Source organism: Hippoglossus hippoglossus, chromosome 1 (genome assembly GCF_009819705.1).
Source record: "Hippoglossus hippoglossus isolate fHipHip1 chromosome 1, fHipHip1.pri, whole genome shotgun sequence".
In the NCBI taxonomy this organism is placed as follows: Eukaryota; Metazoa; Chordata; class Actinopteri; order Pleuronectiformes; family Pleuronectidae; genus Hippoglossus; species Hippoglossus hippoglossus.
The window spans coordinates 14,884,380-14,901,034 of record NC_047151.1 but is presented as its reverse complement, the minus strand read 5'-3'; the positions used below and the strand labels follow the sequence as shown (position 1 = coordinate 14,901,034).

The window sequence follows — 16,655 nt, the reverse complement described above, 5'->3', positions numbered from 1 at the left end:
GTGAAAATACCCACTTACTCCATTAAATATGGATTTCATTGCCTTGTGCCAGAATTTGAACTTAATAAATGTCAAATGAATCAAATCTCCTGTCTCTTTTCTCCACATAGTCTCCTGATCACCTCCATGGGCCACATCAAGCTCACAGACTTTGGCTTGTCGAAGATGGGCCTAATGAGCCTCACCACCAACCTTTATGAGGGACACATTGAGAAAGATGCTCGAGAGTTCCTGGACAAGCAGGTACAGACCCCGTAACCTCGTACCACTCTGTGGGCTTTTAGACATTAATTGCAGCACATTATCCTCACATTATAATGCACTAGTAGTCTTTGTGCCTGTAGCTGTGTGGCATTGGTACAAACAAATGCCCTGAGGAGGGTTATGGCTTCTATTTTATTCCTCATCAGTCATCATGATTATTTGATGTCACTGAGGCAGCAAGTGCAGCGTACAATAAAAGACGGATTAGTGTCAGAAATGCACCCGCTAAGTTTAAAGTCGATCAGATGAGCAGTTGTCGAGACGGTCGAAGGACAGACAGAGATTTTAGGATTTATTAGTCTGGCTCAAAGTCAGGATGTTTGGTGGCTGAGCAGACAACTCCCATTCCCAGCAGCCTCTAGACTCCTCCAGCCATGCGAGCCAACCTGCCAAGTCATCCAGCAAAATTAATAATCTCCTAATAAAGACATTGCATTACAAATGCTTCCTGTGTTGTCTGAATTAGTGATTCATTAATGCTCCCCATCTCCATCACAATCCCATTTTGCAATTATAGTTATTGTTTATGCTGTGGGTTACAGCAGTCATGATCAGTCACATCGACCCGCGTGTTCTCCAGCTCTTCTGGGTGGAAGCCGGCATCTGTTTGTCTGCCGGTAACCAGCTCACATGTGCACATGAAACAGTCCAGGAATTTGCTTTTCAGGATTCTAGGGCAGATTTTGGTCAGTTTTAATGCTTTGACCACCACAAACAAAGTTCAGTTCACCATTATTGGATTAGGGTGACGGATCGATTCACTGTGGCAGATCTAAATAGCTACATCAGTGGATGAACTGGATCTTACAAGAATAAATGGGCTAATTTAAAGTTTTTAAATTATGTTTTCCTGTTTCATCAGAGCTCCTAAACTAATCTTTACATCTTCAGGTATGTGGTACTCCAGAGTACATTGCTCCGGAGGTGATTCTCCGTCAGGGCTATGGAAAGCCGGTGGACTGGTGGGCCATGGGCATCATCCTGTATGAGTTCCTGCTCGGCTGTGTTCCTTTCTTTGGAGACACTCCTGAGGAGCTGTTTGGACAGGTCATAACAGGTTCGAGAACAATTTCTCAAAATACTATGATTTTTATTTGTTTCCCTGATTGTACACTAATGCTGAGAGAACAAACTGAACATTACTAGTCATTAAAAGGAAACAAGCAAATAATCATATGCTTCTACAATCAGATCTGTGTTCCCGTGCTGTCTTTAACCTCCGAGTCCCTGAAGAAAGGGAAAAAGAAATGTGTTTAACTGACAACTTTCTTTAGTTAACATTTTGCTTCTCCAATGTTAAAGTTCAGGTATTGAAGAAGATTTTTCAGCGGTTTGAATTTGTTTCTCTTGGTTTTTACTCGGGCTTGTTGCTCTCTCTCTTTTGTCTCTGTTAGACAATATAATTTGGCCAGACGGGGACGACGCCTTGCCTGCAGATGCCCAGGGTCTCATATCAGCTCTGCTGCAGACAAACCCTCTCTTGAGGTTGGGAACAGGTACTAACTTATGCCTTTATTTGACACCAGACCTACCGTCTGCAGCCATGTGGCAACAAGGTTGAGAATCAAAGATGCATAAAAGCAATTTTAGTAGACAGTGAGATGAGGTAAGGTTGCCTAGCAATAACTGGACACAGGGGCTAACCTAAAAAATCCACCTTTCTATAATCTGTTCAAATATCAAAGTGTCAGAACAAGAAGTCTGAGTTTTAAGGGGGATACGTTCCAAACTCTTTCTTTACTTTTCGACACAGTCCAACTTTTCTGTCTTTGTGCCAAGTTCATTGTCTCTTGTGTAGCTTTATTTTCAATTCATTCAATTATCCAGCCTAGTCCATCTTTAATTTGATCTCCGCCAAGGAGGTTTTGATTCTGTTTGTGTGTTTTTTTTGTTTGTTCATGAGCAGAAATATACAAAAATATATAACCTATATAAGAGATTTTCAATGTTTTGTATTGAATTTTGTGTTGCATTTGGATGTGGTTTTCATATAAGCCATTATTGGTTGCTACAACTAAACTAAATTGGATTAAACCAAAATAAACTAAGCTAAAAAAGAAATATATAAATAAAACTACTCGATTTCCATTTGGGTTCGTGGAGGGGTGGGGCATGATCCAAGGAAGAACCCACTCAATGTTGGTGCGGATCTGGATCAGGGGGCAGATCCATGATTTTAAATTTTTCTTCACTTTCTTTAACATTGTTTTTCAGAGACATTGTCTCATAATCAATGGATCTTGATTAAAAAAAATGCATGTTAAGAGGACTGAGATTTGTGAGTAATTTGGTGAGGATCCAAATGAAGATCCAGATCTAGTGTATTTATATGTGGTCTCATAAAGTTGTGTTGTTCGTACCCCTGCCACCAGGTGGGGCGTTTGAGGTGAAGCAGCACTCGTTCTTCACCGAGCTGGACTGGAACAGTTTGCTGAGGCAGAAGGCAGAGTTCATCCCTCACCTGGAGTCAGAGGAGGACACCAGCTACTTTGACAGTACGTGTGTCTGGATTTATGTGTCTGTTAAAGTGCAGCGCTTACATCAATATCGGGTTTATGGGTCATATAATAATTTCCTGACAGCGTTCCAGTCAGAAATGCACACTTTATTTTGAAGTGACAGCTCATATAAATCAACGCTTCACTCCCTCCTCTGCCCAGCCCGCGCGGATCGTTATCACCACATCAACACGTACGACGAGGATGACACCAATGACGACGAGCCGGTGGAGATCAGGCAGTTTTCCTCCTGCTCGCCTCGCTTCAGCAAGGTCTGACTTTGTCTTTCTTGCATCCTTCACTCTTTCCTCACTCGATCATTTTATATGACTTTACATAGAATCTCGTACTTTGAGGTTATTCGACAGGATTAGTGGAGGAGGGAAAGATGGATGAAATGAGGTCATCGGTCAGAGAGAAGCAGCTGCAGTCTGGAACCAGGTGTCACACCTGAAGTTGAGAGAGTCTAACTGGGCTTGTTTCAACTGCTCCTCCTTATCCCTCTTGTCTCCAGTTTCTTTTTATAGGCAACTCAGAGACCCATGTACCTTTCATAGCATGGCCTGAGTCGACATTCTCTTCTCTACTCGTCTGCAGATGTGCGTTTAATGACCCAGACAATCTTTCATCCTTATTTTTCATCCACACTCTCTCCTGCCAACCCCTCGACTCTCAGCGCGCCAACCTGTTCCCTCTGTCACACTTCCTCTGGTGGGATTTTCTCACCTCATGTTGCCTTTTTGTTCCCTCTCTCATCTCTCACACCGCTATTCTCTCTCTCTCTCTGTCACTCTGTCTCTCCATCTGCCATTCACCCGGTCCGACACTCTTTTGTTTGGGTTGTAAAGTCGTGAAGGAGCTGTTCAGCTAATTTCTATTCAATCTGAGATGCATTTGAAGTTACCATTCAGAGCAAAGAGCTCGGCTAAACGCACACACAAAATGGTGAACACACAAACATCATACTTTTAAGTTATTAATATGGAGTTACAGTAATTAGTTGACAGATTTATGATAATTTTTTTGTCACAAATAATTTTTGGATTTTCCACCTCTCTTATTTACAGATACAGTTCAGTTATAGAGATAGGTTGTGAGATAGATATCAATAACTTTAATATAAAACCATAATAGTTAATTATGACTTAATTTATAGTGTACCTCAAAAGTACAAAGTGCTGTACAACAAGAAAACAAATGGTTAATATGCAAGGAAGTACATAAATAATAATGGCAAAAATAATGATAAAAGCGGTAAAAGAACAATATTAACCTGGCACGCCGAGTGAATTCTGTAATTTCCCCTCTGAAAAAGGTTCGTTCTGAGCTGAGACTTAAAAGCAGAAACTGTCTCAGACTTATTTCCTCAGGCCATTCATTCCTCAGCCTAATTCTCAGCCTAGATTCAGGAAGTGACAGCAGACCCTTGTCCGAAGATCCCAAGCTGCGCAGAGGTAAATACTGAATTAACAGATCAGAGATACAGCCTGGGGTCCGGCCATGAAGAGCTTTAAAAGTAATCAATAACATTTTCAGATTAATCCTAAAACAAACAGGGAGCCAATGTGAAAACGACAAAACAGGTGTGACGTGATCAGATATCTGGAGCTGCTGAATTTTGTACCGACTGAAATCGTTTTCTGATTAAGACCAGAGTGGCTTCAACTTTTTAAATTCTAAATTGATTCTTCATGTTTTGTGTTTTTATGCTGTTTTTATGTGTGCTTTGTGTACACACATGCTTTTTGAGAGGCACTTTCACGATTCTCGGAACTGAACATTTGTACTTATTATTCTGTTCCCCTGCTCAGTACCATGCGAGAGAGACAATCATGTTTTAATGCACTAGCTCATTTAATATGGTCTCATTTAACCTTAGTATCTCTGTCGTACCTCATTTATTATTTTGTGGAAATATAACAAAAAATACTAAAATATACAATCAAAGTAATTAACAAACAGATCATAAAAAAGCTGAAAGAGTGAATGCAAATGACTCCTTTGTGCAGGTGAGACTATAAAACCCTGAAGGCTTGAGTGGAAAAAATCCCACTCCAAAGCATAAAAGGCACGTGTGTGATCATCTGGAGCTTAAAGCAGCTTTTCTCTAAATGTCCTATAGCTCTTTATTTTAATCACAGCATTAAGATGTTTCATCGATTTGATGAAAATAAGAAATTGGCTCTGACATGGTTTTGGGTTTCTTCCTAAGGAGACAGCTGGGTCTTCAGCTGAGACTTGTTTCCATGGTGCACTGCTGAATATTCTGTAGTTCTTCCTTAACGTACTGTAGCTCGTCTTGTTGTCCTCCCCCACACGGCTTAGCTTCCCTTTTGTCGCTGTCTGCACATAATGAGAGCTTTACAGAGTCACTGTGTGCACGTCTTTGTGGATATGTCAGCAATTACATGCATGGTAATAACTTAGTGTTGCTTCTCACCGAGTAGGTCACATTCCCTGTGTCCTGTTTTGGCTTGTTAATAGTCATTTGTGTGAGGCTGGGAGTCAGTTTTATTGTCCTAAAATACACAAGAGAGCGTTTTGAATATACAGCTGAGACTGTTTCCTACAGCAGTGGAAGATATGAGAGATATGACATTTATATAAACTCAAGTTTTCAATTATTTAATTTAACTGAGCAATAATCATTTTCTATCCGTGCAATTCCAGTTTCCTACAAGTGCAATACTGCTCCACTGTATAGATTTTGTTTACATTGTGCATATTTTTTTTTGTTTTTGTAGTTTATAGTTTATATTTCCTCTTTGCTGCAAATTTCCCCATAGTAGGACTAACAAAGGACAATCTTATCTCATCTTCACTAATCTCATCGTATTGTATCATATCTTATCTCATCTTATCTTATCCTATCCTATAATATCATATTGTATCAACAAAAGTTTTTTCTAATTGCCATTTTGCTTATTAAGCTGTAATTTAACAAAATCTTTAAAATGACTCGTAACACAGAAGATTACATAGTGTACACAGTTTTCAAAAGCTGGCATCCTAAGACATGTATTTACGACTGTTGCTTGATAAATTCCAAATATTAGACACTGCGGCCAATCAACATTATATAATCTTGACAAGGCCTAATAGAAGATGTCGGCTGTGAAAGCCAACATAGACATTTTTAGGTTCACGCTGCCAATAACCAATAAATTGTGCCAGTATTTAAATCTTGACTATTTTCGTGCCAAAATGTTTAAAATAAGAAGGATTCATAATGTTCTGCTTGTTACATCTTAAAAAATACTGTAAATCAGAATAGTTTCATACTCTTTTAGGAAGAAGAAAGTTTCATAACATGTTTTAAAGGCTTACATTACCCATAATGCATCTCCACTGCTGACAGTTCAGAAGCCGCCAGCCTCAGGCAGACAGGCTACAGAGGTCTGGTAGTATCGCTTCCTCTGACTCGACACCCTCAGATTTGTTTCACTTTCAAACTTGACATCACTTGAGGCGGTTTATCCGATTTTTTCACATATGCAGTAAAACTCCCAAACACCTGTAAACAGAGAAAAACAAGAGTTCACCCTTAAAGGGATAGTTCACTCAAAAAATGAAAATGCACTCATTATCTACTCACCACTATGCCGATGGATGGGAGGGTGAGGTGTTTGACACTTCAGGAGTTTCAGGGGTAGCCAAACAGGGTTGCAGCCAAATCCAATAGTTAGAAAAGCATCTGCACCTTTTAATGTCCTCTATTATCTTATTGTTTGTTTTCTGTTTTTACTCTGCAAAAAAAGATGTACGGCAATAAATAAAACACATGTCTATCATTCGGAATATATCTTAAACAAGAACAGTAATCTACAATCATATCATACAAATATTTAGCTGTAATGCACACTCACCAACAACATTTTTCGCAGGCTATTAATAACTGCTAACAGACCAAATGATTATTGATCTGACTGTGTCCCCCTGCAGGTGTACAGCAGCATGGAGCATCTCTCTCAGCTGGAGCAGAAAGCTTCGAGCTCTGTGTCCCGTCGGGAGCACAAGGGCCCGCGGGACGACAAGGTGACCAAGAGAGAGAGCCTGGGCAGCTTCAGCATGAGGGACAAGAGCTGGAGGACGGGGTCCCCTGAGATGTGAGTGACAGAGATGACGAGCTGAGGGGTTTTAAAGACATATTTCTGTAAACTGGTGCGGTCAGGAGGAGCGGATCTACTGAAGCGTTCTTCTCTTTGCAGTCACACATACCAGAGACCCTGCGTAACTGGTTTCTATATCAGGGAGACCAACTCCGACACTTCTTTGTGCGAGATTTCACTCTCACTTTGTGTCAGCATCAGGCAACAGATCTCACCTCTGCCAAGTTTGAAAACTGGGGAAGTGGAAATGGATTGTTGGCTCATGTGTCTCACAGAAACCCAATATGTCTCAGAAGTGTTTTCATGATTTGTTATGAATAATGCAAACGTAGCTGCTTGTTTTGACTCAAATCCAGTGCCATGTTCTCTTCTAATGGAAATAGGAGTAATTTTAAGACCGTTGAATACAGGTCGTTCGATGTGATTTGTAGCCTCAAGAGTAAAGTTGTTCAATTATATTTGCACAAAATCACAGCATACATCATCTCATGGTACTTTTCATTGTAAGGTGGTGACCTTACTAAATTGTAGAGAAAGCCAACAGTTCCCACAACAAGTATCTTGGGGAGTGTGGCGAGCAAAAACAGGAAGAAAACTCTAGAGTGGGCGTGGACCGGTCGGGGTGAGAGGAGAGAAATGGGGGAGAGAAGAGAGAGACCAGGAACAGTTGTGTAACCATCATATTTAAGCTCCTTCAGTTTTAGCCCAGCAAATGAAGAGATAATTTGATCCCTAGATCTAGATTCATTAAACATAATTCTGCTCTGCCGTCATGCAGCAGCTTAGACAGATGGCAGCCTGCAGAGGTCAGACCACACAGTATAATTCACTGATACACGTCTGATTGAGAACATACAGCAGAATCTGATTGACATTACTTCTCATTGCTCAGTTCCACGTCAGCCTTTAGGAAGCACATGTCATTCCCTCTATATTCATATATTAAGTAAAATGATTTCTTCATACATTCATAATGGATTGAAAGAATGATAAGGTGGACGTGGATCATAATTTATTGCCTTGCATATTGAATTTTCTCTTCTGCCATATCAAGTAGAAATGATCTCTTATCATCTCTCTTCATTGTCAGCTACTGATCCTCAGAGATTTCAACTGATTCTCATCAAAAGTTACAATTACCAGAAGGTGCATATGTTCATTATTATACCTGCGAAGCAACAGCAAGCTAGGACTGCCAGGATTGTCATTATGGAAATATTAGATTTCTGTTGTTATCGCTTAGCTCAAAGCACTGCTGTGCCTAAACCATAGACTGTATATTAAGATGGAGGATGTGTCTCCACTTACTTCCTTTATAAAAAAATTATGCTTAAATATCCAGAATATGGGCTCAGCAGTCTTGAGCTTTTGATCTCATTTGGAGCCAGAGCCTGAGCAATAGTGATCGTGAAGTGGAGCTGGGTATCGAGGTCCCGCCATTACGCGCGATTGGCCAATCGTGACTTAGTCTCATCTGTTCTTCATATCATTTCATCCCGTTTCTCCCATTTTTATAGCATCAAATAACTATTTAAAAACCCCAAAATGGGATAAGAACCAACTAAGGTGACAGAAACCATCTTTAGAAAAAAATTACTTGACTTTCAGTTTGGTCCATGAGACATTCACTAAAATGGAGGAGGCAGGGTTTATGTCCTGTGCCACAGCCAGCCAGCAGGGGGCGATCTAGGTGATTTGGCTTCACTTTTAGGGAGCTGTCATGTCGTCCATTTTCACATACGGTCTATGGCTGAAGATTCTCAGTGTTGTTGGATAATGGATTCTTACAGAGACGACACGTTTGTGTTCCATTACGTGACTGCCTCCATTCCTTTCTGCAGGAAGCGCCTGTCGTGTTCTGAGTCCCTCTACATGGATGGTGACGCGAGCCCTCCCCTTGGTGCTCGGCGGCGATTCTCAGCCCTGATGGATACGCATCGTTTTGCCTCACCTCTAGAGGGTGAGCCAGACTTCTTGTCCCGCCAGGCTCCCTTCAAGGTCCGCGGAACCTCACTGGACGGGACCAGCGTCCCCTCGCCGAGTCTTCTGGAGCAGAGGAGCAGTCTGAAAGAGATCAACGGAGCAGGTGTGTTGCGGCTGGAGGTCTCACAGGTAGTAAGGGCGGAGGAGAGGAAAGAAATTTGAGAGGTAGAGAGAGAAAGTGATAAAGAATTCATGGAAAGGGCATAGGAGGTGAAATAGCAGCCTGAAATAGTCAATTAGGGGGCTGGTGTTGCGTCAGTGGGCAGCTGGACAATAATTAACTTCGCCATTTCCCATCTCTTAAGTGCCGTTTTGTGATTTCAATATGACTCTACATCCTCACAGACAAGCCCCCTCGACCTGGAGAGACACCCGGCATTACCACGCCAATCAACACGCTATCTCCAGGTCCTGCAGCAGCCAGCCGTGATGTGATGACCCCTCTGTATGACCCTCTGGGGGCCCGGGCCACCAATGACCTGGTGCTCCGCAGAGCGCGTCACCAACAAATGTCTGGCGACGGAGACAAACGCAACTCCAGACCTGGCAACAAGGTCATCAAGTCAGCCTCTGCCACAGCTCTGTCTGTCATTATACCATCAGGTGAGGGCCACAAGGAAAGATTACAGCCAAATCCTTCAGGAAACACTTAAGTTGTGACGCACTAATACAATATCTTCTTGTTTTTTACCATATTGCTGCAACTAGTGGAGCAACATGGCGGCTTCTCTCCGCTGGCCAGCCCCATGTCTCCTCACTCGTTCTCATCCAACCCCTCATCCCGAGACTCTTCACCCAGCAGAGACTTCTGCCCAGCAGTCAGTGTGCTGCGCTCCCCCATCACCATCCATCGTTCAGGAAAGAAGTACGGTTTCACCCTCAGGGCCATCAGGGTCTACATTGGAGACAGTGACATCTACAGCGTGCATCATATTGTTTGGGTAAGAAACATGTAGTAGTGACCTTCCATAAAGAGGGTTGGCTCATGCTGACTAAATGAAGCAGCAGTTGCCCGTTGGTACAGAATGCAGCAGCAGCAGCAGCAGCAGGACTTCTTACACACACTCCACACAGAGAACACAGAATCACTCCAGTCCTCATCGACTACACTGGCTCTCCATCCGCTACAGAATTCAGTTTAAGATTCTATTGGTCACTTTTAAATCGCTACATGGCCTGGCACCACTTTACATGTCAGAGCGTTTAACCCCTTACTCTGATCCGAGATCCCTGGGATCAAATGGTAAAAGCCCCAGAATCTAGATGTAAGACAATGGGTTTCATGGTTTAAGTCCCTCAACTTATCTAGATTATCAGAATCAGTGCCTCAGTTTAAAAAGTGTAAAAAATCTGTGTTGACTCTTTTTTTAATGTTTTTTATTTTACTGTTCTTTAATGTTTTATTGTATTGCTGAGTATGATCTTGCTTTTCTATGATTTGCTTACTTTGCACTTATATTACAATTTTTAAAGCACCTTGTAACTCTAGATTTAAAAGGCACTGTAGAAATAAAGTTTAGTATTGTATTAATAAGTCCAGGGATCAGTGAATTATAAAACATGCAACAGAGGAGTCGATTTCATAAATGAAAACATGACCTCATGTCAGGAGTAGAAATCACCATATATTTATTTTCCTGTTACAGTTATATTCTAGTTATAAACCTTTAATATTATATTAATGAATGAATTAACAAATGGGAAAAGAATTCCTCTAATCTGACGCTACACAATTGTTAGTCCTTCCATAAACTTAAAGTTAATATTAAAGATTTTAATTCTGTAGTGTGTATTTTTACATATTGGTGACTTTTTGTATGCTTTGTGTATTCGCAGCATGTGGAGGACGGCGGCCCTGCACAGGAAGCTGGCCTGTGTGCCGGTGACCTCATCACCCATGTCAACGGGGAGTCTGTCCATGGTCTGGTTCACACTGAGGTGGTCGAGCTCATTCTCAAGGTAGGAATCAGTTACACTCACCTGTACTGTACATGGGTAAAATCAATATTATTATATCCATATCCTCTGTAGATATTTCTATCTCTGTGTTGTCGATTACAAGAAAAGGCCTGTAAATAAAGGCAATGTGTCGGTTAGTCAGTTTTTGCAAACCTTGACAATAAATAATTATGAGTGTCGGTTTCATTTCGTGTCACTGTTTTGTGCAGAGTGGAAACAAGGTGACAGTGACAACGACACCTTTCGAGAACACCTCCATCAAAGTGGGACCAGCCAGGAAGGCTAGCTACAAGTGCAAGATGGCTCGACGGAACAAGAGGACAACGGGAAAGGACACCCAGGAGAAGTGAGACGTTAGACACCTGCACCACTGCACACAGATGTCTCTTGTTGTATATTGCTTATTGTTGCATATTGTTGTATATATAATATTTATTGTTTCTCTGTACGTCCGTTCTTGTAAACCTTCTTTTCACTTTTCACTCTCTCTCTCTATCCTGCAGTAAGAAGCGCAGCTCGTTGTTTCGTAAGATCACAAAACAGTCCAATCTGCTGCACACCAGCCGCAGCCTGTCCTCTTTGAATCGCTCTCTATCCTCCAGTGAGAGTCTTCCTGGCTCCCCAACTCACAGTCTGTCTGCCCGGTCCCCGACGCAGGGCTACCGCTCCACCCCCGAGCCCTCATACCTGGGTAGGCACTGGCACATCCTGTTTTATACCTGAACACAACACAGTTACACGTATATATATTTTTAGGGCATGGATTTGGGAGTCATACAAATTTGTTTATGTCCTAGAAAGTGTTTTAATGCCAGAAGTTATACCAGAAACGAAGACCAACACTCACTTTACTTTTAAATCAAGTGTTTGGATTTTCCTCAGCGATTCAATGCACCTCAGTTGATGTTTCTGCACTCTGTGGTCCTTTAGGTGCCTCCTCCCAGAGCAGCTCTCCAGCCTCCAGCACTCCAAACTCCCCTGCTCCATCACAGCACATGAGGCCCAGCTCCCTGCATGGCCTCTCACCTAAACTCCACCGCCAGTATCGCTCTGCCCGTTGTAAATCTGCCGGTAACATCCCCCTGTCCCCTCTGGCCCACACACCTTCCCCTACCCAGTCGTCTCCTCCGCCCTTGCCGGGCCACACTGTAGGGAGCTGCAACACCACCCAGTCTTTCCCCGCCAAACTCCACTCGTCCCCACCGGTGGTCCGTCCCAGGCCAAAGAGCGCAGAGCCCCCTCGATCGCCTCTCCTCAAGCGAGTGCAGTCGGCAGAGAAGCTGGGCTCACCTCTGACCCAGTCCAGCTCTACGGGAGGGCTGGGGGGTCCGCTGAGGAAGCACAGCCTGGAGGTGCAGCACTCTGAGTACCGCAAGGATGCTTTCCTCTGTGAGCTCGGGCTCCAGAGCCTGTTGGAGACAGATGGGGAAAATTTGCCTAATCCTCCTCACATGCAGTCCTCCTCATCCTCAACTACACCAGAGACTGGAGTGCTGAAGCCTGCGAGAAGACTGGGGAGGCAGGAGTCACCGCTCAGCAGGGAAACACTGTTAGCCGGGAGGGAGAGGGAAGAGAGGGAGAGAGGAAGGGAGAGAGAGAAAGAGAGGGAGACAGAGACAGGGACAAGTCGGGTAGGAGCACCAGCATTCCAGTCATCTTTAACAAGAAAACCTCATACAAGTGATCTGTACTTTAACTCACAAAGCTCCAGACTAGGTGCAGAAGGCACTAAAGTATCAACTCTGAGCACCCCGACCAAAACATCAGGGAGTCTGGGTGGTCAGATAGCACCTGAAAAGACCCACCAGGGTCAGGCAGAGTTAACTCCAAAACAATTAGACCCCAAGGCAGGCAGAGGTGTGTTATCTAATAGTAAAGATCTGCAGGAGCAGCAGCTCGGGGCGAGACCTGAACCAAAGCAGGAAGGAAACAACAAGAGTGGTTTCTGCAGGCCGAGTTTTCTTGGTGCTGCCTTCACTAAGAGCTCTGCTTCCATTCCAGATAAATCCATGGGCATCAACGTGACAGTGACAGCAGGTCCTCTGAGCATCAACAAAACCTTTAAGTCATCAGGGATGGGCGACGGCCTGAGAAAGGCTGGAGCTGAGAGCAGTGACTCAAGGACTTCAGACCTCGGCTCCAAAAGCCCCAAACTTACAGCTCGGGTCCTCGCTCCAGTTGTCCCCCCGCATGGGCAGTCGCTCTCCCTGAGCAAGGTAAGGCAGGGACTCGGAGCCGTCAACTGCTACAGGGGAACCCTTGACTGGGAGGACAAGTGTCGCCTGGAGGTGGTGGAAGAGCACTCACCTTCCCCTTCTCCCTCCCCTACCGCCGTCGCCCCCTCCCTCTGCGGGCCCTCCCTTTGCAAGTCGCGACCTGCATCCCCTGGCGACAAGACGAGCTTCGTCAGCCAGCTGACCACCGTGGCCAAAAGCGTCCTCGGGCCAATCAAGCTCGGCTCCCAGGAGGGGGCCAAGAGCAAAGAGCAGCAGACTAAAGCAGCGGAGGAGAAGCACGGAGGCACAGCAGGGAAGTCTGACACGCCTGCTGGAGGTCGAGTGGTTGTTGGGGCTGCGGTGGTGACCCAAAGTCCTGCTGGGTCACCCCTAGAGAAGGCTGCGACAGGCAGCAGCCTGCCCAAAATGTGACTGTCATGGTCTCACGCAAAAAAAGATGCCTTTTTTGGGGGGGAAGAACAATGCAACAAAAGTCAAGTACTTAAAACATTGTACATTCCAATTTCAGAGTATATAAATTGTTATTTATTGATTTCAATCATTGACTGATTCTAACTTAAAACCAGGAGTAAAAAAAACTGTAAAGGTGCATTTACTATTGCTTTTCTATTATAAATTATTTAATAAGACTCTTAATGTAACGTGGAACACTTTATCAGATGTATATGTGTGTGGGTCTATGTGAACGCATGTCATATGGTATGTGCTGTACATGTTTAATAGATACAAGAGGTCAAAAAGTGCTTTACCGATCAAAACATGCTGAATACTGTGAATACCAAATCCTGTCACTCTGTTTTGTCTTTCAACCAGCCCTTTCTTCTAATACTGCTCAAACAACAGGACGGGCCAGCGAACTGAGGCACAATTGAGTTGTTACGTTTTTATCGGCCGACACGCAGCGTTGGTTTGGAGACGGCGTGCGAGCAACAAGATGATTAGACTCATTTCTTCTTCATCCAGCAGTTTGCTTTCTCTGAGTTGCGCGGTCAGACAAAGCCAAAGCAGGCGCTCTGTCAGTGGAGGTCACATCAAGCTCTGTCTGTCACAGTGGGGATTGTGTGTGTGTGTGTGTGTGTATATATGTCTGTGTACGTGTGTGTGTGTGTGTGTGTGTAGCCACCTTGGGTCTATTTCTGGTGGTTCGTGCCGCACAAGAAATCAGGGGTGACAGAGCTCAGGCTCAGCGCTTATCTCCACTTCGCAGGATGGCTGCCCACTGCCCTTCTCTCCCCTCCGCTCCTGACTATCAGCCGACACAAACACATGCGCAGACGCACACACACACACACACGTCGCCACTGGAGGCCGCAGTGTCAGCAGCTGATTTTCATCCATTTAAATCCACCCTCCCTATGGTCCGTGAAGCGGGGTCGTGAGTGTGTTTGCGAGTGAGTGAGTTAAGAAGTGTGTGTGTCTTCTTCTAAGGGTTACACACAGCACGGGTGACTCAGCAAGGGCAATGTCCAAAACCATTGCAGGCATAAACAGACAGCAGTGAGGATCCAGTAACACGTTTTCAACCAGTCACACTGGCAATGAGAATATAGGATGTAAAAGCATAAGTAAATAGTATAAGCACATATACAGTGGACCCAATAGTTGGAAGAGCAGGCAGTCATGGATGTAGCATACCATCATTTATCTGTTAAAGGGCTCTATAGCTACGGTAGGGTTCGTGGATGTGGGCATGGTATATCACAATGAACCTGTTATTGTAAAAACAAGGTTATCTCCAGTATATTCAGAATGACTGTGTTGTTAGGTACTACAAGCTAGGTAGTCGAGGTTGATCAATGTATTGCTATGTGACGTAACGGTGTTTGAATCAGCCTCGGGGGAGGGTGAAACGTTCACGACAGATCGGACTTCATTCGCCTCCTCATAGTTCATATCTCAGTAACTCTCCAGTGTACATAATCTTATGCAACACGTGCAGCTGTGTGGGAGGACCCCCGCCACTGCACGGCTTTCGACGCGCTTTTGAATTTCACTTTCTGCCATCGATTTGATTACATGTGTCTCTGATTCTTCCCTCGCCGTACAAACTGATTCAGCCAGCAACAGCACACATGAACTTCAAGAAAAATGTGGTTTCTCATCAAATGTTTTGTTTCAAACAAGAGGAAAAACAGGTTCAACTTCCTAAATGTTGACGTTATTTTGGACCTGGATAGATGGTGAAGAGTTGATCCTTGTTGCTGGTTATTATCTGTTTGGACATCAAGACAAAGAGGTGGAGGTGGCTAAATGCTACGTAGAGCTGCAAAGCGTGAGCCTGATTTTTGCAGTTTATAACCTTTACACATTACTAGTCATTAATATAAACTTTTCTCAATGCATTTCAGATGCAATATAAACTCATGTAAATCCTTTTAAATGTTTAGGCTTCTGTTTGCAATCCATTCTTGAATCTAATATTGTTTCAATGATTTAACATCACCCCAGTAAAAAGTCCCATAAATTAGTCAGCATTGTTTTTTATTTGGCATGGTGCTCTACTGCCCTCCAATGGTTCCCAATGCCCACTGTCCACGTTCATTAATAACCCTCTGAATGCCAGGACCGTTGATTTACTGCAACATGGATGTTATTAGCCATATAGGATTACCGAATATGCATTTATGTATCAGAATATTTGCAGTAATTAACAGATAACACTTGAAACATGAATTTATCAATTTTTGTTGTTGTGTTCCTCATGTGACTGTTAATGATATCTTCTGGATAATAGGAATTAACATTTTTAGATAATCTGTCTTATTATATATTCTACTGATAGGAAGCAGTTCTTTTATATCTTGGTGTAAGAAACAAGTGGTCAGGTCAGCTCCGCTCACCCGATTAACAAAACTAACTGTAATGTAATGGTATACAGCGATTATGTCCACTTTCAGGCCTTCTCCCAGTCAATGGTGTCTATACTAGTGTTATACGTTTGAGAACTTCTTTCTTTTTTATTTGTGATTGACCGAGAGAGTAGTAGAAATGCACTTTATTTGATAAACATCTTCATTTGCTGGTAATGTTTGTAAGTCACTTCGAAGAAAAGTTAAATATATTGTATACAATTCTACAAAATTAACACAAAAGTCCAAGTATAAAAAAAAAACATTCCACGTTTCTCTGTTCACTGAAAAAGTATTTATTTGTACCATTGGGGGCATTTTTGTTTGTGATAGATGTGATTCAAATGCAGACACCTGAAGTGCAGTATGTGGAATAAAACTGTTCCAAACTTTGTCATTTTCCTGTCTCTTTAACTGACTGTCGACATCCTGAAACCGACCTGATAAAATCTCAGTAAAACTCAGTGCCTGTAAACCATTTTCACAGCAAACATTTTGGATGATATAAGAAGGTGTAGCTACTGATAATATTTGGGACTCATTTCTAGTTTCGCAGTTCCAGGACCGTGGCTCACCGACTCTGCAACGGTTCCCAAACTGTGGGACAGGAGAAACATTTAGGGCGGAAAAGGTTATATAGTTATATATTGGGTTTCATGGCAGACATTTTAACATGTCAGCACACGTGGAACTAATAGCATTACCTTCTGCAATACTGCAATATTTTCTTGAATTAAGCCATCATTTAGGTTATTA

At 43.1% G+C, this 16,655-nt stretch overlaps 1 protein-coding gene across 3 annotated transcripts in view; it reads left to right on the top strand.

The window, feature by feature from the left end:
- LOC117759915 (microtubule-associated serine/threonine-protein kinase 1-like) overlaps window positions 1–16,292 on the top strand; it is a 64,532-nt gene extending 48,240 nt beyond the window's left edge. For all 3 annotated transcript variants that reach the window (XM_034582444.1, XM_034582435.1, XM_034582453.1), the window contains 13 exons: window positions 111–243; window positions 1,156–1,321; window positions 1,659–1,760; window positions 2,637–2,759; window positions 2,925–3,034; window positions 6,705–6,868; window positions 8,713–8,957; window positions 9,200–9,457; window positions 9,563–9,795; window positions 10,691–10,813; window positions 11,023–11,159; window positions 11,317–11,504; window positions 11,744–16,292. In XM_034582444.1, the coding sequence (XP_034438335.1) occupies window positions 111–243; window positions 1,156–1,321; window positions 1,659–1,760; window positions 2,637–2,759; window positions 2,925–3,034; window positions 6,705–6,868; window positions 8,713–8,957; window positions 9,200–9,457; window positions 9,563–9,795; window positions 10,691–10,813; window positions 11,023–11,159; window positions 11,317–11,504; window positions 11,744–13,461 (3,700 nt within the window). In that variant the 3' untranslated portion in view covers window positions 13,462–16,292. The remainder of the gene's footprint in view (window positions 1–110; window positions 244–1,155; window positions 1,322–1,658; window positions 1,761–2,636; window positions 2,760–2,924; window positions 3,035–6,704; window positions 6,869–8,712; window positions 8,958–9,199; window positions 9,458–9,562; window positions 9,796–10,690; window positions 10,814–11,022; window positions 11,160–11,316; window positions 11,505–11,743) is intronic.
- Window positions 16,293–16,655: the final 363 nt, after the last annotated feature.